This window comes from Symphalangus syndactylus, chromosome 3 (assembly GCF_028878055.3).
Source record: "Symphalangus syndactylus isolate Jambi chromosome 3, NHGRI_mSymSyn1-v2.1_pri, whole genome shotgun sequence".
Lineage (NCBI taxonomy): Eukaryota > Metazoa > Chordata > Mammalia > Primates > Hylobatidae > Symphalangus > Symphalangus syndactylus.
In genome coordinates this window covers 32,243,017-32,267,482 of record NC_072425.2, presented here as the reverse complement: position 1 = coordinate 32,267,482, position 24,466 = coordinate 32,243,017, and the positions used below count along the sequence as shown (strand labels likewise).

Below are 24,466 nucleotides of genomic sequence, written 5' to 3'. Positions count from 1 at the left end.
CCAGGAGCAACTCCTATGTTTTTAAAATCAGAATTAAATACTAACATGTAAACATTGAGAAACTGTACACTAATTTCTCAGATTCCTAGCTTCTCTTGAAATATATCTCAAGACCTGGCAACAAGTAAGTGATCTATATGCCCCCACGGCAACAATTCACCAGAACTAAGAAATAGTTGTCCCCTTTAGCTGGGCACTCTCCAGCTCATTACATTCCTTATCACCTTGTTTACATTATCTGTAAGCATTTGAGTTTCTGATCCCTAATTTAGAAAAACAAAAAGAAAGATTAAAGGACTGGAAAACAGAACTACAGAGAAAAAAAAAAAAAAAGATAAGGACGATGATGGCTCAGGAGACTGGAATCATTAGGCCAGAAGAATGAATATGGGAGGAAAGCACATTTTCCAAGCAGAGGAGACCTAGGCACTCCTAAGGGTACCCACATGAAGGAGTCTAAGAATTTTATACTGATTATAAACAGAAAGAATTAGGTGGTAGGATGCAAACTTTTTCCTCTCCTTGGGAGAGGAGCAGAGACTAGCTAGGGATGGTGTAGGCTGTACAAGGAGTATTCATACTCCTTTTGCAGTGTTTTCAGCTAAATCTGTTCTTCAATCAGGCGTTAGCATACTGTCTGTGGCCAGGATTCTGGGCAAAGTAAATCTCCGGCACATTCATTTCTATCATCTCCCATTTTTCCCTCCCTGCCCACTCATGCTATGTCATCAAACTCTAGTAATAGCAGACTACCTCTATTTGGATAAGATAATTCAAAGAAGAAGAAGAAGAAAGAAGAAGGAGGAGGAAGAAGAAGGAGGAGGAAGAAGGAAGAAGGAAAAGGAAGAAGGAAGGAAGAAGAAGAAAGAAGAAGAAGAAAGAAGAAGACGGAGGTCTTGCTCTGTAGCCCAGGCTGGAGTGCAGTGGTGTGATCATATCTCACTGCAGCCTCAAACTCCTGGGCTCGAGCGATCCTCCTGCCTCAGTCTCCCAACTTGCTAAGACTACAAGTGTGAGCCAGCATGCCCTACTAATTTTTGTATTTTTTTTTAGAGACAGGATTTTACCATGTTGCCCAGGCTGGTCTTGAACCCCTGGGCTCAAGCGATCCTCCCACCTTAGCCTCACAAAGTGCTGGGATTGCAGGTGTGAGCAACTGAGCTCAGCCCATTGTGGTCTTTCTGAATAGAGTTTTCTAAGCCTTCCAGGGTATTGATCATTTACTCTCATCCTAACTCCAATCCCTTTTTCCTGCCTGATCTCTTAGAGCTTAATCTTCCGGTAGAAGAAGCTCGGTGGGGCCTTTCCATGCTGCACGTCATGACCTGCTCCACCCAGTCTTATAGATAGGCATGTCTCGAGAGAAGTCTTCTACTCAAGGAAAGATTTAATACAGCTTTGAGAGACAGAGGAAAAACCAAACTGTTTTTGGAAGAAACAAACTATACTCTCATTCAACACAAAACTTCTGACACCAAGCGATTCTTCAGTGGACACCAGCTGAGTGTCCTATAATTCAATTCTGACACTATCTACCTGGAGATAGTGTGGGGCCCCACAAGCTGAGGCTCAGTTCTACAAGACTGCTTGCCACTTCAGATGCCAATGGCAAGTAGGCAGTAGGTTGTCACCTATGCCTCTGACTGACTGGCTATAAACCGGGGGCCCCCATGACTCGCTCCTTGGATTTGGTTAATTTGCTAGAGTGGCTTACAGAACTCAGGGAAATACTTTACTTACATTCACTAGTTTATTAATAAAGGGTATTACAAAGGTTAGACATGAATAGCCAGGTGAAGAGATGCATCAGGCCAGGCACGTGGGAAGGGACATGGAGCTTTAATACTCTCTCCGGCACACCATCTTTCAAGCATCTTCACATGCTCAGCTATCCAGAAGCTCCTGGGAACCTTGTCCTTTTGGGGTTTTATGGAGGCTCCATTACATAGGCATGATTAAATCATTGGCCATTTGTGATCAGCTCAACCTCAGTCCCTCTCCTTTCCCTGGAGGTCAGTAGGTGGGACTGAAAGTTCCAACCCTCAAATTATAGGGTTGGTTTCCCTGGCAACTAGCCTCCATCCAGGGCCTATAAAGAGTCATCACATTAGAACAAAAGATGCTCCCATCACCCAGGAAATCACAAAGGTCTTCAGAGCTCTGTGTTAGGAAATGGGGTTCAAGGACAAATATCAGAGCAAGGCTGGTGGCTCATAACAGTAATCCCAGCATTTTGGGAAGCCAAAGTGGGAGGACCACTTGAGGCCAGGAGTTCAAGACTAGCCTGGGCAACTTAAAACAACTACAAGATGTTAGGACATAAATACTAGGTTGTTTGGACCTGACTATGTACTAAACAGAATGGTTATGCAAGACCTTGTGTCTACAAAAAATTAAAATTACCCAGGTTTGGTGGCATGTGCCTGTAGTCTAGCTACTTGGGAGGCTGAGGCAGGAGGACCACTTGAGCCCATGAAGTAGAGGCTGCCGTGAGCCATGATCGTGCCTTTAACACTCCAGCCTAGTCAACAGAGCAAGACCCTGTCACTTAAAACAAAACAAAATCAAATATCAGAACAAAACATTCTCCTAGTACCCCTACTGCTCAGGAAATTATAAGAGTTTTAGGAGCTCTATGTTAGGAACCATGGTCAATGACCAAATATGTTTCTTATTATATCATGGTATCACAACAACCAAATTCCAAGAATGTATTACTTACACAATTTAGGATTCAGTAAGAAGAAATGAGGCAGAACAGAAGTAGGAAATACTAAAGTTTGAATCAATGAAAAATTCCTCCCAGTCTTATATCAGACTTATGAAAACATCATTACCTATGGAAATCCTTCCATAAACAGTTGTTATTTGCTTAGGACAGTTTGCTTAAAGTATCCCAAAACAGGCAAATTAATTCACGTTAAATGAAATCATTAAAGTAGGCCGGGTGCGATGGCTCACGCCTGTAATCCCAGCACTTTGGGAGGCTGAGGTGGGTGGCTCATGAGGTCAGGAGATCAAGGCCATCCTGGCTAACACAGTGAAACCCCATCTCTACTAAAAATACAAAAAATTAGCTGGGCGTGGTGGCGCGTGCCTGTAGTCCCAGCTAGTCAGGAGACTGAGGCAGGAGAATTGCTTGAACCTGGGAGGTGGAGGTTGCAGTGAGCCGAGATTATGCCACTGCACTTCAGCCTGGGTGACAGAGCAAGACTCTGTCTCAAAAAAAAAAAAAAAAAAAAAAAGAAATGATTAAAGTAGTCCTGAAAGGCTCTTTCCAGCTCCAACACATGAAGGTTCCATAATTTTCCCCAAATGTCTGCTGCTCTGAAAACCTCAACTATCTTAATATTTGTGACATTTATGCCTGTGTATGGCAATGTGATGGTAAAAGGAGCCATATGTAAATAATAACTGAAACTTTGTCAAAATAATGTTAAGGAAACATAATTAGCAAAGCAATATATAATTACAAGTCCACTGATTTAGAGAATCAGAAATAACAACTAGAATCAGAAATAACAACTATCTGGCAGGGATGGAAAAATGAGAGCAGATATAAAAGTGTACCCCAACCCTGACCCCACTGCCATTTGGCGTGCAACTATGTATTTCAATATTAATATCTTTCTTCAAACCAAAATGGCGTTAAGAGATCCTTAGATTCCCAGTTTTAACAAAGCTGGTCAGATAACTACCTTGAGGTGCAGAAAAATGGTCTGTCTCATTCTCATATTTTAGAATACCACAGTGACTCTCATATAATAGCCTTCTTTCCCTCCAGATACAGACGTAGAGAAGGGAATTGTTCTTCAGACTTCAGTAATGTTTGAATTCCAGGCTACAGTATTCTTTTCATTGATTTTCTGAATTTCTAGGTGTCTTAATACCTGAGACATCTTTTAGGAAATTATTTCTTATTTGCATTATTATTTTTATTTAAAAACGGGCCAGGTTCAGTGGTTCACACCTGTAATCTCAGCACTTTGGGAGGTCAAGGCAGGAGGATCACTTGAGGACAGGAGTTCGAGATCAGCCTGGGCAACATAGCAAGACCCTATCTCTAAAAAAAAAAAAAAAAAAAAAATTTTTTTTTTTCAATTAGGTGTGGTGCTGAATGCCTGTAGTCCCAGTGACTCAGGAGGCTGAGGCAGGAGGATCACTCGGGCTCACTGGAATAAGCTATGATGTGCCACTGCACTCTGGCCTGTGCAGCAGAGCAAGACCCTGTCTCTAAAAAAAAATAACAAAATTTTGAAAAAGATTATTTCTCTTTAGTAGTAATCAGAATTTAAAACGTATAGTAGTCACCCCATATTCGCGGTTTCAGCTACCTGTGGTCAACTACAGTACAAAAATAGGTCAAGGTAGTACAACAAGATATTCAGAGAGAGAGAGAGACCACATTCACACAACTTGTATTGCAGTATATTGTTATAATTGTTAATTTTATTATTATTGTTGTTAATCTCTTACTGTGTCTAATTTATAAATTAAACTTTATCGTAGGTATATATGTATAGGAAAAAATAGAGTATATAAAGAATTCAGTACCATCTGTGATTTCAGGCATCTACTGGGGTTTTTGGAACATATTCCTCCTGGGTAAGGGGGGATTACTGTACAGATGTTTGTCACATAATATTAAACAAGCAGAATGGGGTGGCAACTCTAAAAACTCTATCCATGAGAAATTTCAGTTGAATGTACCTTTGTACTTGGTATCAATGACTTGGTCAGCTATGTGAATTCTGATTGGGTAGTCTAATTACTTTAAACCAGAAGTTCCCACAATTTCTTGGTTCACAGTGTGCCTTAGTATCTCAGCAATGTTTGCATGACACCCCAGGCCAACAAATACATAACCATTCTGTTTAGTAAGTAGTCAGGTCCAAACAACCTAGTAAGTATTTGTGTCCTTACATCTTGTAGTTGTTTTAAAAAATAATACACATAATGTGAAATAAAAAATATTTAATTTCATTTTTAAATAACCACAATTAATTACTTACTAATGGATGTGTGCCTGGGCTTTGTATCACTTTTCAAACCTTGGAATCAGTTCAGACAGAACCAATCCTCATTCTCTGTTCCACACTGATTTTCACATAGTAGTTGTTGGTTATCAAAGCAATTGCTAAAAACCTAACTTCGCAAAGATATGATGTCATTGAAAGGAATGGAGTGCACTGTTGAAACTGTAAACTATCTCAAACTACTTCATGTGGTGTCCAACTAGTATAGGTAGTTTTGTGTTTGCTTTCAAAACAATTTTCCATGAGGCCTCTGGGATTTTTCCATGGGGTCCTAGGATGCCATGGTGTATAGTTCACAAACCACAGCTTTAGATCTTTTCTTCAACCACTACCCAAGCAACTGAATGACAATTTCTCTCCCATTTTATCAGGGCAATCTTCAAAAAGACTTATAAATTAGGTATTATACAAATAAAGTGCTTAAAATATCTTCCAACTATTAAAAAATCTCTTATAGATGCAGAGACCCTCTCTCTACTGACAATGACCATCGTAAACCATAAGTCTCAACTCATGTTTATATAATAAAGGACATTATATAAACATAACTACTATAATTTTTAGGCATTAAGTTAAAACTGCCTATATTTGACGATTTTCTACCTACAAAAACAATTTTATATGATTCATCAACTTTTTAAAAAATTACATACTTGTATGTCTTGATTGGCTTGGTCAAGAAGGAAGAGCCTCACTTTCAAAAACTTCATGCATGTTTGACAATCAGAGCATAGGTAGGTATAGTAACCTCCCTGTTTCCGTGGAAATCAAAGGCGGAAATCTGTAACTATAGGCTCCAAACTAACATTAATATAGTTCCTGGCCAAGAGTGGTGAGCTATGCAGTGAGCTATTTTTGCACCACTGTATTCCAATCTGTGCAAAAGAGAGAGACCCTGTCTCAAAAAGAAAAAACAGAAAACATATATATATATATAAAATTTCCTTTGACTGTTACTCAACTATATATTAATATGGTTATAAAAGCAACCCACTGACCAGGAACGGTGGCTCATGCCTGTAATCCTAGCACTTTGGGAGGCTGAGACGGGCAGTTCGAGACCAGCCTGGGCAACATGATGAAACCCCGTCTCTACTAAAACACAAAAAATCAGCCAGGTGTGGTGGCAGGCACTTGTAATTCCAGCTACTCAGGAGGTTGAGGCACAAGAATTGCTTGAACTGGGAGGTGGAGGTTGCAGGAAGCCAAGATCGTGCCACTGCACTCCAGCCTGGGCAACAAAGCGAAACTCTGTCTCAAAAAATAAAAATAAAAATAAAAGCAGTCCACTAAGGAGAGTTATGTTGTTCTCATATATTGCTCTATTTACTACTTCATAGTGAGCCTGTTACCCAAATAAGAAAACAAATCATGCTCTTACAATGAATCAGATGGAAAGGTGTAAAATACAGGTATTACTGATTTTATAGAACAGACGTTTCCCTAAAAGTTATGTAATACCAATTAAGGTAAGATAATTATGGGAAGACGTGTTTAAGTATACTGGAATGTGTCATTTAGAGGAATCCAAAGTTGAGTTCTTTGTAAAGTGAAGAATGTTTTCCAAGGGAAATTGGCACTCTCCCATTTGTATATACAAATTGCACATGCTTATTGTCAACTAAAGGACAAGACTTGTTTTTTCTCAGTGGAGACTACCACATTTTTAGAAGATAATTACGTGGTTCCATCTTTTTAGCGATTAAGAGATACTATAAATATAAAATAGGGCCAGGTGGCTCACATTTGTAATCCTAGTGGTTTGGGAAGCTGAGGCAGGAGGATCACTTGAGGCCAGGAGTTCAAGATCAGCCTGGGCAACACAGCGAGACCTTGTCTGTACAAAAAAAAAAAAAAATTTAATTTAGCAGGGCATGATGGTGTGTGCCTACAGTCCCAACCACTTGGGAGGATGAGGCAGGAGGATTGCTTGAACCTAGGAGTTCAAGGCTGCAGTTAGCCATGACTGGATTGTGCCACTGCACTACAGCCTGGGCAACAGAGTGAAACTGTCTCAAAAATATATATATACACATACATACACACACACACACACACACACACACACATAATTCTTGAAAAGCAAATTTTAAAATTTGATAATGTCTAAATTTTGTCATGAGCAAAATAAATGGCCACATTGGAAAATCCTGATCTGTTGTTTACAGCAATATCAATTTCCCTCAAGATTAACTTGTTCACACAAAAATATTTTGGGGTCACTGTCAGTAATTATACATACGTAAAAATTATACGAAGTACAGCCAACAATGGAAAAAGCATTAAAAAGCCTATAAAGATAATCTGATTGATAATGTTCATATGACTAGGAGCACAATTGAGTTTTTCAATGCCCTTCAACATACATAAACTTCTAAAAATTATTTTTTAAAGTGTATAGTCTGATTAGTAATATTGAAAATTACAATCGCACAAAAATATTTTTGTTTTCAAAGTACATGAGAGTGAGGGTGGCATAGGAAAGAGAAAAGTTGTACAAAACGCTCATGTTCCAAATAATGTAAGAATTTTTTTTTTTTTTTTTTCTTTTTCAGACGGAGTCTCGCTCTGTCGCCAGGCTGGAGTGCAGTGGCACGATCTCGGCTCACTGCAACCTCCGCCTCCCAGGTTCAAGCGATTCTCCTGCCTCAGCCTCCCAAGTAGCTGGGACTACAGGCACGTGCCGCCACACCTGGCTGATTTTTGTATTTTTAATAGAAACGGAGTTTCAACATGTTTCCAGGATGGTCTTGATCTCTTGACCTCGTGATCTGCCCACCTTTGCCTCCCAAAGTGCTGGGATTACAGGCATGAGACACTGTCCCCGGATGAAAAATTTATAAATGCTAAGAGTTTGATGTAAATATAATTTGACAAACGATTTTCAAATATAACACCAAGCTGACAGGATACCTTGATTCAATATTGTTTGTATGAATTTTTTTTTTTTTTTTAGTGGAAGAAAATGAATTCAACAAAAATACTGCAAGATATCAGAAGAATATTCAATTGGTCTGGTTTTGTTTAACATTTTTGAACTAGGTTGAGCTTTAAATGAAATTCATTCTACCCCCTTCTCCTCTCATTTTACTTGGCCAAGAACTTTGCCAACTAGTGAAAAGGGGTGAGAGGAAGCATTCCTGGCAGAGGGATCTTCATACAGAAAGTTATATGCCAATATGATAGTGTTCATGGTCAATGCAACCTTATAATAAAGACAAATGGTAAGATAGAAAAAGATTTAGTAATGTTAAACTGGACTGCCATTATTAACATATGCCCTAAAAGAAACATGGTCTCCTGCTCTGTCACTACAACGGCCAGCAAAAATGCCTCCCTCCTTATCCTCAACTCCATGTTGAACAGATTTTGGTCTCTAATACTATTCTCCATTAAGAAGGAACCAGAGGCCAGGCATGGTGGCTCACAAGTGTAATACCAGAACTTTTGGAGGCCGAAGTGGGAGGGTCATTTGAGGCCAGGAATTTGAGACCAGCCTGGGCAACACAGTGAGACCCTGTCTCTTTAAAAACAAAACAAAACAATAACAACACAAAACAGAGTTTTAGGGAGAGTACTAGTTCCATGTCTTAAGGCAGGAAAAAAAAATATCAAAATGGGATTGGACTATCTTGTCAGAAAGCAAGAAGACTTTAACATTTTTATTTATCCATTTATTTTTTGTTCTTAGAGATGTTTTGCTCTGTCACCCAGAGCTCAAGTGCCGTGCCTCAAACTCTGGGGCTCAACCCATCTTCCCACCTCAGCCTCCCAAGTACCTAGGATTACATGTGTGTACCACCACTCATGCTCCTAGCTAAATTTTTTATTTTCTGTAGAGACAAGGTCTGTGTTGCCCGGACTGATCCTGAACTCCTGGTCTCAAGTAATCCTTCCACCTCAGCCTCCCAAATGCTGGGATTACAGGCGTGAGCCACTGTGCCCAGCCGAGAAGAATTTTTAAAAAACGTCCAAGGGTAAGTGCTAAAAGGACAAAGAAGCCAGTTTGAGGTTAGCCAGGCTGTCACAATTTGAACATTAAAAAGAGAATAATAATTACAGCTAAGTGGAATAAATTAAGTCTGTGATAAGCCATGAATTCATAATGAGATGCAAAAGGAAAAGCTAAGATACATAAAAAGATAGTTGTAAAGAAGGGTGAAAATAATAGGGTATCCAATGTCTTATTATATTAATAACTAGGTTGGTGTTAATACTTAGGTGTTTTGTTTCTCCTGTTAAGTATATGTCTATTTATGAAGTATAGCCGTGTACTTTTTTGTTTCAGTACAAGGAGGGTAGGGTAGATACAAGGAATTGTGTGTGACTAAGCCAAACAGTTCCAAAAAAAGCAGGTCACATACCAAAAACAAGAAATTCAGATCAGCACAGGCCCTAACACATACAGCAATATGTATTTTTAAAGGAGACGCAGTGGCTGATGAGTGCCTATGATCACACACAATGACCAAGTAGACATTGTGAGTTCTAAAAGGGTGAATTAGTCCAATATCCTAGAGAGCTCACAGTACAGACCTGATCCCTGATTGCTCAGGAAAGGAAACATCTATAATTCCTGGCACCACTGCTACCAGAAAAGGGCAAGTTATAATGACAACAGAGCACTGAGCTATGAAACACTGATCACACAAAAAATAAAGAATATTTCAATTAATGGAATAATTCTAGGCTGCAAGAAACTAACAGTCTATGAGAAAGGCATGAATTTAAAAAAAAATCCTCCTAAGCAGGTAACATGCAATTATAGAGGAGAACTAATGCACACCAACATGACTTTAGGTTGCCCATCAACACAGCCTTTGGGTAAGCTTTAGGCATAACCAAACCTTGTGTTTTAATTGAGAATCAAATCCATCAACAACTCCGAACTCTCAGTAATTTAAAATTTTGCTTTGTTTTGGTAGTGGTAAGATTACTGTAACCTACAAAGGTATAGAAAAATTACTATAATTCTGGAAAAGTATAGAAATAGAAATCTGGAAGAGTATTATAACTCTAGGGAAATATAAAAATGCAAGTATATCAGCTGAGTGCAGTGGTTCATGCCTGTAATCCCAGCACTTTGGGAGGCCAAGGCAGAAGGTTCACTTGAGCCCAGGAATTCAAGACCAGCCTGGGCAACATAGTGAGACCTCGTTTCTACTAAAAATAAGAAAAATTAGCTGGATGTTGTGGTGCACACTTGTGATCTCAGCTACTCAGGAGGCTTAGGCAGGAGGATGGCTTGAACCTGGGAGGTCAAAGCTGCAGTGAGCCATGACTATGCCATTGCATTCCACCCTGGGTAACAGAGCGAGACCCTGTCTCAAAAAAAAAAAGTATAGAATGAATAAATTAAACTAACAGGTTAATATTTTAAAATACATTTAATTTTAAGTAAATTTTTGACCACTATATAAAGTGAAGTTTAACAGACAGTATAATTAATTATAATTGTAACAAACTGTTATTAAACATAATTGAACTAAATAAGCTTATAAACAATGTCTAAATGTTTAAAAAAAATTTTTTTTTGAGACAAGGTCTCGCTCTGTTGCCCAGGCTGGAGTGCAGGTGGCATAATCAAGGCTCACTGCAGCCTTGACCTCCCCAGCTCAAGGCATCCTCCCACTTCAGCCTCCCAAGTAGCTGGGACCACAGGCATGTGCCACCACACCTGGCTAATTTTTAAAAGTTTTTGTACAAATGGGGTCCCCCTGTGTTGCCCATGCTGGTCTCAAACTCCTGGGCTCAAGTGATTCTCCCACTTTGGCCTCCCAAAGTGCTGGAATTACACGCATAAGCCACCACACCCAGCCTAAATGTTTAAAACAATTTTATTTTAGAACTTTAGTATATTAGATAAGTAGATTTACTAAACTAAGTATTAAATTATGAGCAGTGATGAGTATTTTTCTCCATGCCCCAAATATCTTCAGACATTAAAGAATGAAATGGAATGGAATGCATGGGAATTGGCAAATAAATACAAGTGACTCTAGCCCAAATTATGTGTGGAAAAAGCAGTGAAAGAAGCAGCTGGGAAGGTTAAGAAGGAGCCAGATATTTAGGGACCTTGTATTACATGTAGATTCTTAGTTTGATCAAATAGGCAATGGGGAGCTACTGAGAGTATTTAGAAAAGGAAGAGGCAGAGATCAGTCTTGGCACAGTGACGAACACCCTCTGTTGGTAACAGAGAATAGATTACAGGGTAGAAGAGACCTGCCGCAGGGAAAAGTTAATCCAGGATCAGAGACGGGCAGTGAGATAGAGACTTGTTCAAGAAATAATGCAATATGAAAAGTGCTCAACTCCATTGATCATCAGAGAAATGCAAATCAAAACTACAGTGAGATATCTCACCTCAGTCAAAATGGCTTTTATCCAAACGTCAGGCAGTAACAAACATTGGCAAGGACGTGGACAAAAGGGAACCCTTGTACACTGTTAGTGGGAATGTAAATTAGCACAACCACTATGGAGAACAGTTTGGAGGTTCCTCAAAAAACTAAAAATAGAGCTCACTGAAGCCTCAAATTCCTGGGCTCAAGTGATCCTCCTGCCTCAGCCTCCAAAGCAGTTAAGACTATAGGTGTGCACTAGCACACCTGGCTAATTTTTTTTTCAATTTTGTGTAGAGACAGGACCTCACTATGTTGCCCAGGCTCATCTTAAACTCCTGGCCTCAAGCAATCCTCCTGCCTCAGATTCCCACAGTAGTGGGATTACAGGCATGAGCCACCACACCCAGCCCATAATTTTCTATGGTGAGATTCTCTTAATTTCAGGGTTCAAACTTTCTCTAACTAGGGCATCAATATATAACTTTTAACAATGTTATACTCACTACATGAGGGTTTCTTTTTAACCCATATAGTCTCCTGATATAATTCAATGCATCTCTTTTCAGTCTCAGAAGCACAAAGATGTTTAATATGTTATCTCATGTATGGTAAGAACTATTACTTTAATTTTTAAAAATAGTATAGATACAGGGTTCTTGCTGTGTTGCCCAGGCTGGTCTTGATGGCCTCAAGTGATCCTTCCACCTCAGCCTCCCAAAGTACCGGGATTACAGGTGTGAACCACCAAACCTGGCAGAAACTATTTATTTATTTTTCTTTTATTTATTTATTTATTTTTTTTGAGACGGAGTTTCACTCATGTCGCCCAGGCTGGAGTGCAATGGCGTGATCTCGGCTCACCACAACCTCCACCTCCCAGGTTCAAGCGATTCTGCTGTCTCAACCTCCCGAGTAGCTGGGATTACAGGCATGCGTAATCATGCCACCATGATTACGCATTAGCCACCATGCCTGGCTAATTTTGTATTTTTAGTAGAGATGGGGTTTCTCCATGTTGGGTCAGGCCGGTCTCGAACTCCCGACCTCAGGTGATCCGCCCACTTCGGCCTCCCAAAGTGCTGGGATTACAGGCGTGAGCCACTGTGCCTGGCCTCTTTTTTTTTTTTTTTTTTTTTTTTAACCAAGCCATGTTTAATATCCTTTTATAACTAACCTTTTTAAAAAACAAAAAATCTGTTTCAAACTTTTTTTTTTTAAGAGACAGGGTCTCGTTCTGTTGCCTGGTTTTTGTTTGAAAAAACATTTCCACTTTTGGAACTATAACACTATCTCCATTCATAATCACGTATGTTCTCATTTTCTCATTCATTCATAGAAACATTTTGACTCCCACACATTTCTTTTTTTTCCTCCCGCACATTTCTTTGTCACTAAAAACATTCTCAAGTAACTAGCATTACATCAGATTGCATTTAAAATCTAAGAGCTGATACTCATTTTCGTTTAACAGCTCTATCACACTTAAAGACTAACTGAAATTCTTCTTATTGTAAAAAAAATCTAAAGCTAAAAGTGAAAATTATTTTGATTATATAGTTATGGACAATCTACTACACTTTCATAACAATAATTTTTAAAAGATTACTTAAATCCTGTCGAGTGGTTATCCTACAAGCTATATACTCTTCACAACTATATAGTACATTAAAGTACCATAGTTGAGACACCTATGTTTATAGGTTTATTCCTATAGTTTAGTACTAGAGGAACGTCACTGTGGCACTATTAACGTGTTTAACATGTTTTCAGTTATTGATTGAACAAGTATTTATTGTGTTGGGGACTAAGCCCTCTTTCAGATCTAGCAGTCTTTCATGCTATCACATACAGGCACAAAGTTAGGTTCTAAGGATGCAGTGATAAGGCAAAACTTGACATGATTCTAGCTTTCATGGTTTTCAAACTGTCCAGTGAAAATAGAGATCAATCAAATAATCACATGAATGAATGTGTAATTAAAATCTAACATGAGTAGTCTGAAATAAAGAAACCATTTGATGAGCATTTATAACAATCATTATTGTAGGAATGAATGCTAAATAAACTTGACCTAGCGTGAAAGTGGGGGGAGCAGTGTCAGAGAAGGCTTTCAAAGGAAGTGATGCTTGAACTGAAAGATCTAAGGCATAAAAGTAGGGGTGAGGAACAAAATAACTTTTCCCCCTTTAAAAAGATCACTCTAACTGCAATGTTGAGAATAGACAAGAGAAAATAGTCAGGAAACTATCACAGTAGAAAGAGCTAGAGATAATAAAAGTTATTAGTGGATGGAAATGCAGAGATACAAACGGATCCATTAGCTATTTAGGAAGTTAAATCAGGAGGAGAGTGATGGATTCAATATGAAGGAATGAGGAAGAAGGTGTCATGGAGGGTTCCTATATTTTTTTGGTTCTTGCAGTTAAATATGCATTAGTTTTCTATGGCTGCTGTAACAAATTACCCAAAATTCGTGGCTTAAAACGAAACAAATCTATTGCCTTACGGATCTATAGGTCAGAGGTCTCACTGGGCTAAAATCAAGATGTTGCCAGGGCTGCATTTATTTTCTTTATTTTTTTTGAGACAGGGTCTCACTCTGTTGTGCAGGATAGAGTGCAGTGGCATGATCAGGGCTCAGAGCAGCCTCAACCTCCCATACTCAAGCGATCCTCCCACCTCAGCCCCATGCCCAGCTAATTTTTTTTATTAACTTTTTTTTTTTTTTTCAAAGACAGGGTCTCTAAACGGATTATAGGAAAGAATCCATTTTCTTGCTCTGTCCTAAATCTAGTTAATGATGAACGTTTCCTATATCTTGCAAGATTAAAAAATTACTCAATCATTAGCCACCTTTCAGAGTTTACCAAAAATACGTAGTAACAAAGAAAAGGAATCAAGCCCTAATGTCTGCTCAGGTGATCTGTGTTCATGTTCTTTTTCACCTAGACCTAAGGACTTACTCCTTTAAAACTACTGCCACTTTTTCTACCCATTGAGGTTTGTAAGATGATGATGTATCTTCTGCTTGAATCAACCTTTCTTCCCCACTCGTTTTTCTTTTCTTCTCACATATAAACTCACAGGCCCTTTTCATTTAAAGGATTTTCTGCTTAATAACCAATGTAGACGATTAGATTAATCCCAATAAAGATCAAGAAGAGGTCTTTTGCCCCTTGTCTCGAGCGCCCAGTGGTTTTGTATCAGATCTATCATCAGAATGTTGTAATTCCCCCTACTGAAGGGCGGTATGGGAAAACAGAATGAATAAGGAACTTGGGACATGGAATCAACTTGGGTTCTCATCTCAGCACTACCACTTACTATTGAATATTAGGAAAATTACCTCACCATGCCTCAGGACCAAAGGGGATAACAGTAACACTTTAAAGGGTGGTTACAGGAAATACAGAAAAATATAAGTAAAAGACCTAGAACACTGCCTGCCACATGGTAGTTGCTTAATAAATATATGCTATTATTGTTATTATTATCTAGCATTCTTTCTCCCTAGTCATCAGGTTAACATCACTAGATTCCTGTCATCCCACATTGACAATTCTCTGTCAGTGAACAGTTTTTCATTAGATAGGCCACAACTAATTGGCATGCAGCTTTCTAATTACATTCACATTTCAGAACTCCCAGGCCAGTCTGAGTGCATGTGTGGATCCCATACTCTCTCCTAACTACACAAACAGTCTCAGATTACTTTACATAATATTCTTCCCAGTGATAATTTCAATCTGGAGCCTACAGGTCAAGCCTAGCATCAGAAATCTAATTTATTCTCTTTGCTGTAGCAATTAAAATGCAACAAAAAGAAATTTAGCCTTAAGAAACCTACTCCAAATTGTGTCTTTGCATCCATACTCTCATCTTTAAAAAGGTACAAATACAAGAATTTTCAGATGCTTTTTATGCATCACTGAGATAAACTCATAATTGAGAGGTGGCATACTTTAGTATAAACCTGAAGAATAAACTTGCTTTCCTTCTGGACCATATATGGTTTAGGTGAAGACTTGTACTTGGGTCTGAGGTCAAACAAGACACTTCCCAGGAGCCTTGCCATTCCACTCCTATGCAGCATGCTGAAATCACAGCTGAGAGCACCAGGACTGGCCCAAAATCAATAGTTCCTACTACCTGATCTGCAGATCTTATGGTTACTACTATAAGCATTTTCAGCTATCTGTAAAATTGAAAAAATCAAACAAAAGAATTCATATTCCTTACTCAGTATTTCACCAGGTCTCTCTGAAATCAGCCTGAACCAATCCAATGTCATCACATCATCATAGGACCTTGACATTTACCAATAATGAAGGACTCTCTGCTGCTTTTGGTACCTTGTCCAAACCTCAGGTTGACAATCTGCCTCTGCATACTAAAATTCTCATGATTGAAAGCCTACCAAATGTTCCACACTACATTGGACAGTATGAAGAACATGGGACGGCAGTGACTGTCAAGGGCGTATGAAATTTAGCAGTCCTGATTACTATGACGGCATGAAAGACTGCTAGATCTGAAAGAGGGCTTAGTCCCCGATACAATGGAATTGTTCTCTACACCAGACATAATAAGTAAAATCTATTTATTTACATTAATAAATTACAACACACAAAGATTTTTTTTAATCATGGTTCTTTCAGTTATCATTTTAAGATAATTAAGGCCCTTCATATTAATCTCCATATTAAGTAATTCTTATACATACAAACAGTACAGAAATGATTTACTACAGAAAGTAAAATACAGCCGGGCATGGTGGCTCACACTTGTAATTCCAATGCTTTGGGAAGCCAAGGTGAGAGAACTGCTTGAGAACAGGAGTTCAAGACCAGCCTGGGCAACTAAGCGAGACCCTGTTTCTATAGGAAAAAAGAAAAAAAATTAGCCAGGCATGGTAGCATGTGCCTATAGTCTCAGCTACTTGGGATGCTGAGCTCAGGAGTTGGAGGCTGCACGGAGCTACAATCACACCACTGCTCTTCAGCCTGGGCAACAGAGCGAGACCCTGCCTCTTAAAAAAAAATTAAAGAGAGAGAGAAAAATACAATAGATCTGAATAAATAAGAATTTTAAAATTTCACTGGAGTCCGGGAGTCTCTAGAACATGATGCGGACTCCCTCTGCTGGTTCCTAGTAGCAGCAGTTCCATGACATCAACAAAAATCCCTGACAAAGGAGCAATGGAAGCCAAAGGGCTAATCTAAATTCATTTCTATTTAGATTAGGGGATGTTTCATAGTGGATCTGACTATGGGTCAGTCAAAGGCAATACTAAAAATGATTGCGTTTTTACTACAACTACAAAAAAAGTAACCAGCATATTGTAAATCTCAATTATTTGTGCTAATAGTGGGATAATTTAAAATTCATTTTCATTTGCAGTGCATTGTGTGGTTTTTAGCAGCGTATTATCTTTCCAAAATAGACTTCTCTTAGCTTTCATTTGAGCTCAAATTAAGTTATTTTTAATATGGGCCCTTATAATTTAATGGAAAAATAAAGAGGTCAACAACCACAAGGGAATGTGGACCTATGATTAGTCCACAGAGCACACAAATCACACATGGCTATGTGAGAGGAGAACAGAATGGTATTAGCTGGTTATAGCTGGAAAAGCTGTCACCACAACTTGCTTTTTACAATACTATAATTCTACAAAATTTGTGTAACCTTTAGTTTGTCCTAAATATAACTAATAAACTAAAACAGAATCAGGAAGCTTTCAATTTCCAGTACTGGCAGAGTAGTCTGGTTGGTCTAATCCTGCCACAAACATAACACTAAAATATTAAAAATTCACTATTTAAAGGCACTGGAGTCTGACCAGTATCAGGCAGAAACTGCAACTGGTGAGATTTGGGAACTTGTGGCCTTTTGCCTGAAGCACTCCCCAATCCACTAACAGCTTGGTTAGCCTCACCTTACTAGCTTGAGTGTCAGAGGAGAACTCAAGTTTAGGGCTGACAAAGTAGCCAAAATATTAGGGGCAAGGCTTGAGGGAAAGGCAGAAGGAATAAAGCCCAATTCATGCATATAAAATTCACTCACTGCTGAACTACACATATCCAGGGGAGATCCCAGGCAACCCATCAATAAAGCAGCAGGTGGAAGCTGAAAAACACTGCAAGATTTCAGCTGCTGCCCAATACAGGAGAGACAAGAGTTTGGAGTTGAGTATGAGTTGAGTCAAGCTGTCTGCTAGAACAAAAATCACATTTCAGAAGAATATAACAGAATCCAGAGTTTCCACAATGTCCATTACCCAATAACAAATCACGAGTTATAGGAAGAAAAAGGAAAACGTGATGCATATGCACCAAAATGCTGTCAACAAAAACCAACTCCGAGATAACCCCAATGATATAACTAGCAGTCAAGGATTTAAAATCAACCATTATAAATATGTTCAAGGACTTAAGGGAAAAGGACGCAATAAATAAAAGGGGTATTTTAGCAAAGAAATATAACTATGGAAAAGGACCAAGTGGAAATTCTAGATCTAAAAAGTAAATTGAAACAAAATGTTCACTGGATTGAATTAACAGCAGATTGGAGATGGCAGAAGTTATTTAAGTTAGAGCATTAGAAATTAACCAATCTGAAGAACAGAAAAAAATATTGAGGAAAAATAAGCAGAGCCTTGGAGTATTTGAATAATGGATGGAAACATGCCAAATTTAGTGAAAGCCATCAACCTACAGATCCAAAAAGCTCAACAAACCCCAAACAAGAAAACCACCCTTCTAGGCATACCATAGTCAGACTACTGAAATACAAAGAGAAAATCCTAAAAGCAGCCAGAGAAAAATAACACATTACATACAGGATAAGAACAACACCATTAAGAAAACAAAAAGGCAAGCGAGACTGGGAGGAAATACGTGCAAAACATATCTGACAAAGGACTTGTATCCAGACCGAAAAGTGAAAACAAAAGAACTTGCTAATAAAAGAAATAACCCAATTTTTAAAAAATGAGTAAAATATTTGAACAAATACTTCATAAAGGAAGATTTACAATGGCCAATAAATACAAAGAAAGTGCTCAGCATTTGTCATCAAGGAAATGCATTTTAATACTACAATGAGAATGCACTTCATACATTCTAGAATGGCTAAAATTAACGACTGACAACAGTAAATGTGAATCAACCAGAATATTCACATATTGCTGGAGAGAACATAAAACAGTACAAAGAGAGCTCACTTCGGCAGCACATATACTAAAATAATAAAATGGTACAAGTGGCCCAGCATGGTGGCTCATGCCTGTAATCCCAACATTTTGGGAGGCCGAGATGGGAGGATTTCCTGAGGCCAGGAGTTCAAGACCAGCCCAGCCCAGCTGACAAAGCAAGACCCTCTCTCTACAAAAAATAAAAAAATTAGCCAGGCATGGTGATGCATGCATGCAGTCCCAGCACTTTGGAAGGTAGAAGCGGGAGGATCGTTTGAGCCCAGGAGTTTGAGGCTGCAGCGAGCTATCATCCACCTCAGAGCCCAGCCTGAGCAACAGAACAAGACCCTGTCTCTTAAAAAAAAGGTATCTGAGGCCGGGCACAGTGGCTCATGCCTGTAATCCCAGCACTTTGGGAGGCCGAGGCGGGCGGATCACCTGAGGTCAGGAGTTCGAGACCAGCCTGGCTAACATGGTGAAACCCCGTTTCTACAAAAAATTAGCCAGGCGCAGTGGCACGTGCCTGTAATCCCATATACTCAGGAGGCTGAGGCAGGAGAATCGCTTGAACCCAGGAGGCGTAGGTTGCAATGAGCTGAGATCATGCTATTGCACTCCAGCTTGGGCAACAAGAGCAAAACTCCATCTCAAAAAAAAAAAAAGGTACCTGCAAAAAAGACTTATAAATGCTCATAGCAGCTTTATTCACAACAGCCAAAACTGAGACAACACCAAAGCTCACAAACAGAAGAGTGAATAAACAAAATGTGATATAGTCCTACCGTGGAATACTACTCCACAATAACAAGGAATGAACTACTGATCCATGCACAATGTGGATGAATCTCACAGAGTATGGTCAATGAAAGAAGCTGGACCAAATGAGTATACACTTTAAGAGTCCGTAAGTTTAAGATAAAACTAAGATTAAAAAAATCAGAACAGAGATGAATAATTTAAAAATATGAAGATGGGTCAAACCTACATAGAGTCAAACAGGAATTCAGACTTGATACAGAATGGAAATAGAGGCGTCCTTCAAGTAGTTAAGTGGTTAACTACTTGCCAAGTGAGATTCAATACTTTATAGAGAGTAAATTTTACTTTTATAAACATTTTAAAATAAAAACTCCTTGATAGCAGCAAATGTGTCTGACTTGATTTGTTCTGGAGCTATCTTAACACAGGTGAAATGTGTACAAAAGTTTGTACAGCAATGAAGATAAAGGCATGGATAATGCGTGATGACAATAAAACTTCTTTAAAAGTGGTTCTGATTTCAAGTAAAAGAGCAAGCGAACATAGATGTCAGAAGAGGCCATAACGTGAATAATGTGAATACAATTTCAATGTAAATAATCTTAATGTAGATTAAAATATAAGATTAATAATATAAAGGATGTTGTATATCTGATCCAATGTCAGATCTACCATCATATGCTGCTTAACAACAGGGATACATTCTGAGAAATTCATTGTTAGGTGATTTTCTGTTATGCAAACATCAGGGTGTACTTACACAAACACAGATGGTATAGCCTACTACACACCTAGGCTGTACAGTAACAGTCTGTTGCTCCAAGGCTACAAACGTGTACAGCATGTTACTGTACTGAATAGTGTAGGCAACTGTAATACAATACTAAGTATTTGTGTATCTAAACATAGAAAAGGTACAGTAAAAATATGGTTTAGGGAACACTTATTCTATTTTATGAAATGAAGTGTTGCCTGATTCTAGAATCACAAATAAAGCCAATTGAGATCTTAAAATACACACACATATATATATACACACACACACACACGCACACGGTTTAAAAGACAAAAAATGGTATACCTGTATAGGGCATTTACCATGCATGCAGCTTTCAGGACTGAAGCTGCTCTGGGTGAGTCAGTGAGTGAGTTGTGAGTGAATGTGAAAGTCTAGGACATTACTGTATAGTACTGTATACTTATAAACACTGTACACTTAGGCTCCACTAAATTTATTCAATTTTTCTTTCTTCAATAATACATTAACCTTAGCTTACTGTAACTTTATTTATTTATTTATTTATTTATTTATTTTTATTTTTATTTTTTTTTTTTTTTTGAGACGGAGTCTTGCTCTGTCCCCTAGGCTGGGGTGCAGTGGCGCGATCTCGGCTCACTGCAAGCTCTGCCTCCTGGGTTCATGCCATTCTCCTGCCTCAGCCTCCAGAGTAGCTGAGACTACAGGCGCCTGCCACCATGCCCGGATAATTTTTTGTATTTTTAGTAGAGACGGGGTTTCACTGTGTTAGCCAGGATGGTCTCGATCTTCTGACCTCGTGATCCACCCGCCTTGGCCTCCCAAAGTGCTAGGAGTACAGGCATGAGCCACTGCGCCCGGCCAGCTTACTGTAACTTTATTTTATAAACTTTTAAATTTTTTTAACTTTTTGACTTTTGTAATAACACTTAGCTTAAAACACAAAACACTGGGCCAGGCACGGTGGCTCATGCCTGCAATCCCAGCACTTTGGGAGGCCAAGGCAGGCGGATCACCTGAGGTCAGGAGTTTCAGACCAGCCTGACCAACATGGAGAAACCCCGTTTCTACTAAAAATACAAAATTAATCAAGTGTGGTGGCGCGTGCCTGTAATCCCAGCTACTCGGGAGGTTCAGGCAGGAGGATTGCTTGAACCCGGGAGGCGGAGGTTGCAGTGAGCCAAGATCATGCCATTGCACTCCAGCCTGGGCAACAAGAGAGAAATTCCATCTCAAAAAAAAAAAAGTATTTTCTTTATATCTTTATTCCATAAGTTTTCTATTTTTAAAATTTTTAATTTTTTTTTTTTACTTTTTAAACTTCTTTGTTAAAAATGAAGACACAAACACACACATTAGCCTAGGCCTACACAGGGTCAGGATTATCAAGATGTCACTAGGCGACTGAAATTGTTCAGCTCCATTATAATCTTATGGGACCACCATCCCGTAAGCAGTCTGTCATTGACCTAAACATCATTATTCAGCACATGAGTGTATTTCAAATTTAGAGTTTTACTTTGCTGTTCTTCTTTTTTTCTTTTTCTTTTTTTTTTTTTTTTTTTTGAGACGGAGTCTCGCTCTGTCACCCAGGCTGGAGTGCAGTGGCGCGATCTCGGCTCACTGCAAGCTCTGTCTCCCGGGTTCACGCCATTCTCCTGCCTCAGCCTCTCCGAGTAGCTGGGATTACAGGCGCCCGCCACCGCGCCTGGCTAATTTTTTGTATTTTTAGTAGAGACGGGGTTTCACTGTGGTCTCGATCTCCTGACCTCGTGATCCGCCCGCCTCGGCCTCCCAAAGTGCTGGGATTACAGGCGTGAGCCACCGCGCCCGGCCTTCTTTTTCTTTTTTTGAGACGGAGTCTCACTCTGTCGCCCAGGCTGGAGTGCAGTGGTGCAATCTTGGTTCACTGCAACCTCCGCCTCCTGGGTTCAAGAAATTCTCCTGCCTCAGCCTCCCTAGTAGCTGGGATTAGAGGCGCCCGCCACCATGCCCAGCTAATTTTTGTATTTTAGTAGAGCGGGGTTCCTGACCTCAAGCAGTCCACCCACCTTGGCCTCCCAAAGTACTGGGATTACAGGTGTGAGCCACCGCTCCCGGCCTGCTATTCATTTTTTAAATTCTGGCTACAGTAACTGCCCTATGCTAAATTTTCTCTTATTCAAATACATTTACTATACGGGGAAAATGTTCGTAGTAAAGAAATTCCTGCTGTCATTACCTTGTCCTGAAGAGTTTGCTGCCATTTTCCTATTTTGTTTCAAGTATGTCCAGTGGCAATTGGTCAGCACTTCACAATCACCTGTAAAATATGTGTACACACATATACAATGCACCATATTTTAATCACAAACTAAAAGGAACAGCTAGCCTCCCTACAATGAAATGTTTGCTGTTTCTCAATCTCTTCAGAAAGATACATTTGTGCTGGGTGCGGTGGCTCACGCCTGTAATCCCAGCACTTTGGAAGGCCGAGGCGGGCGGATCACGAGGTCAGGAGAGATCGAGACCATCCTGGCTAACATGGTGAAACCCCGTCTCTACTAAAAATAAAATTAAAAAAAAAAAAAATCAGCCGGGTGTGGTGGCACGCGCCTGTAGTCCCAGCTACTCGGGAGGGCGAGACAGGAGAATCACTTGAACCTGGGAGGCGGAGGTTGCAGTGAGCCGAGATCGCACCACTGCACTCCAGCTTGGGCGACAGAGCGAGACTTGGTCTCAAAAAAAAAAAAAAAAAATACATTTGAAATGTACACGGACTGAAATCACAAATGTAAACTCTGCTAGTGCCTCAAGCATTTAATTAAATATGGCATTGTTTATTCTTGCAGATGTTCATACCATTTAGTATTACTGTCTTTAATAAACATCATTAGGTTGTATTTACCAAATATATCAACCAATTGATAGAGTCAATACAATCATGGTGCTAGGAAGAAAAATCATTAATCTGTGGTGTCTCTGCATTCGTTTAAAACACATACCCATAAACTACTGTGTACACTGAAAGCTAAAAAAGGTAAAGGAGTACTGTACCTGCTCTGCACCATACACTGTGTAAGATGCTCGAAATTAGTTCCTTTATTTATTTATCACCATTTTATAGATGAGGAAACCTTACCCAGGGTCATAGAGCTAGTAAGAATTATTTGGGCTGCTGGTTTCCAAACTTCGTTCTTTCGTACCAAATCCTGGGGAGATCCAAAATGAGCAAGACCCTACTCCTGCTATCAAGGAACATATAATCCGATGGGAAAATAAAGTCTTATTCAAGCAACCATACTATTAAAAAAAAAAAAAAAAAAAAAAAAGCTTAACAAATCCGCTCTTTAAAAGGTGGGCACAGTGCCGGAGGCAAAGAATTGATTTCATTGGGAGCAAAGAGTGATGCCTTAGTCTAGGGAGCCCGGGAAAGACATAAGGGATAGAAAACAGACACCGGCTTTTAGTAAATGAATCGTTAGGTGTCTCCAGCGGCTGAAGCACAGAGCGAGCAATGCGGGGTTAGGACTGGAGGACAACAGGGCCATCTTGTGACAGGGTAAACTGGCGTGCCAGAAAGGTCCCTGCCTGCGGGTGTGCAGAGCCGGCTGGGCCCGGGCTATGAACCAGACGAAGGAAGCAAGTAGGAGCGAGAAATGTTGGTGGCAAGGTCGGAAGAGAGGTCGCCGCCTGTAGCAACAAAGACAGCGGCGACAGGTTATCACCGGAGCCACACTTTTCTATTGCCCGGTGCCACCAGACTGTCGTACTTACCTGGGACCCTAGGACACCGGGATCGCCTCGTCTTCCAATCACTGCTCTTAAAGGGGGCGCGACCACTTAGGCAAGAAGAGCTCAACTCGCGGCACTACAACCTTCCCGCCCCCGCTGCGCTTCCGCCTCCTGACTGACGTGAGCCCCAGGGAGCGGAAACCCCGCCTCACGCCGGGACCCAACGGCCACCGCCCGTCGTGATTCGCACTTTAGCGGCCACCTCAGTGCAGACGTCACTTTTTTTCCAAAGAGTGACAGTCGAAGAGGCTCACGGGAGATGCAAGCGGTACTGTTGGGGGCGGGGCCAGGGTGGGGCGTGGCCCGGGGCGGGGGAGGGGCGGGGCTGACAGGCAGGGGCGGGACGGAGAACATCTGGGTCCCTAGCACCAAGACTGGCTTTTTCTTCATTGCCACCGCCTGGCCGGTCTTGTGACGGTGCGAGTCCACCTCGGCTGGGCCTCGGAGGAGGGGCGACTCTAGAGGCTAAACTCGCTTTCGAGCTTTAACAACCATCTCGGATTGCGCATCCGCACACACACACACACACACACAAATTCAGGAATATTTTTTGTCTACAGTTTACATAATTATACACAATGAAAGCACTGAATATGGA

The 24,466-nt window shown here is 40.1% G+C and overlaps 1 protein-coding gene across 6 annotated transcripts in view; it reads right to left on the bottom strand.

Moving 5' to 3' along the window:
• Positions 1 to 24,005, bottom strand: part of INIP (INTS3 and NABP interacting protein) — a 36,316-nt gene extending 12,311 nt beyond the window's left edge. Inside the window, exons 1-3 of one of the 6 annotated variants that reach the window (XM_063636135.1) lie at positions 23,851 to 24,005; positions 22,316 to 22,396; positions 3,971 to 4,063 (exon numbers count right to left, since the gene is read on the bottom strand). In XM_063636135.1, the coding sequence (XP_063492205.1) occupies positions 3,971 to 4,063; positions 22,316 to 22,340 (118 nt within the window). In that variant the 5' untranslated portion in view covers positions 22,341 to 22,396; positions 23,851 to 24,005. Of the gene's footprint in view, positions 1 to 2,403; positions 2,435 to 3,970; positions 4,064 to 6,780; positions 6,874 to 22,315; positions 22,400 to 23,850 lie in introns of those variants that run through there. The other 5 variants (XM_063636134.1, XM_055271494.2, XM_055271491.2 and 2 more) reach the window with 5 other exon arrangements.
• Positions 24,006 to 24,466: the final 461 nt, after the last annotated feature.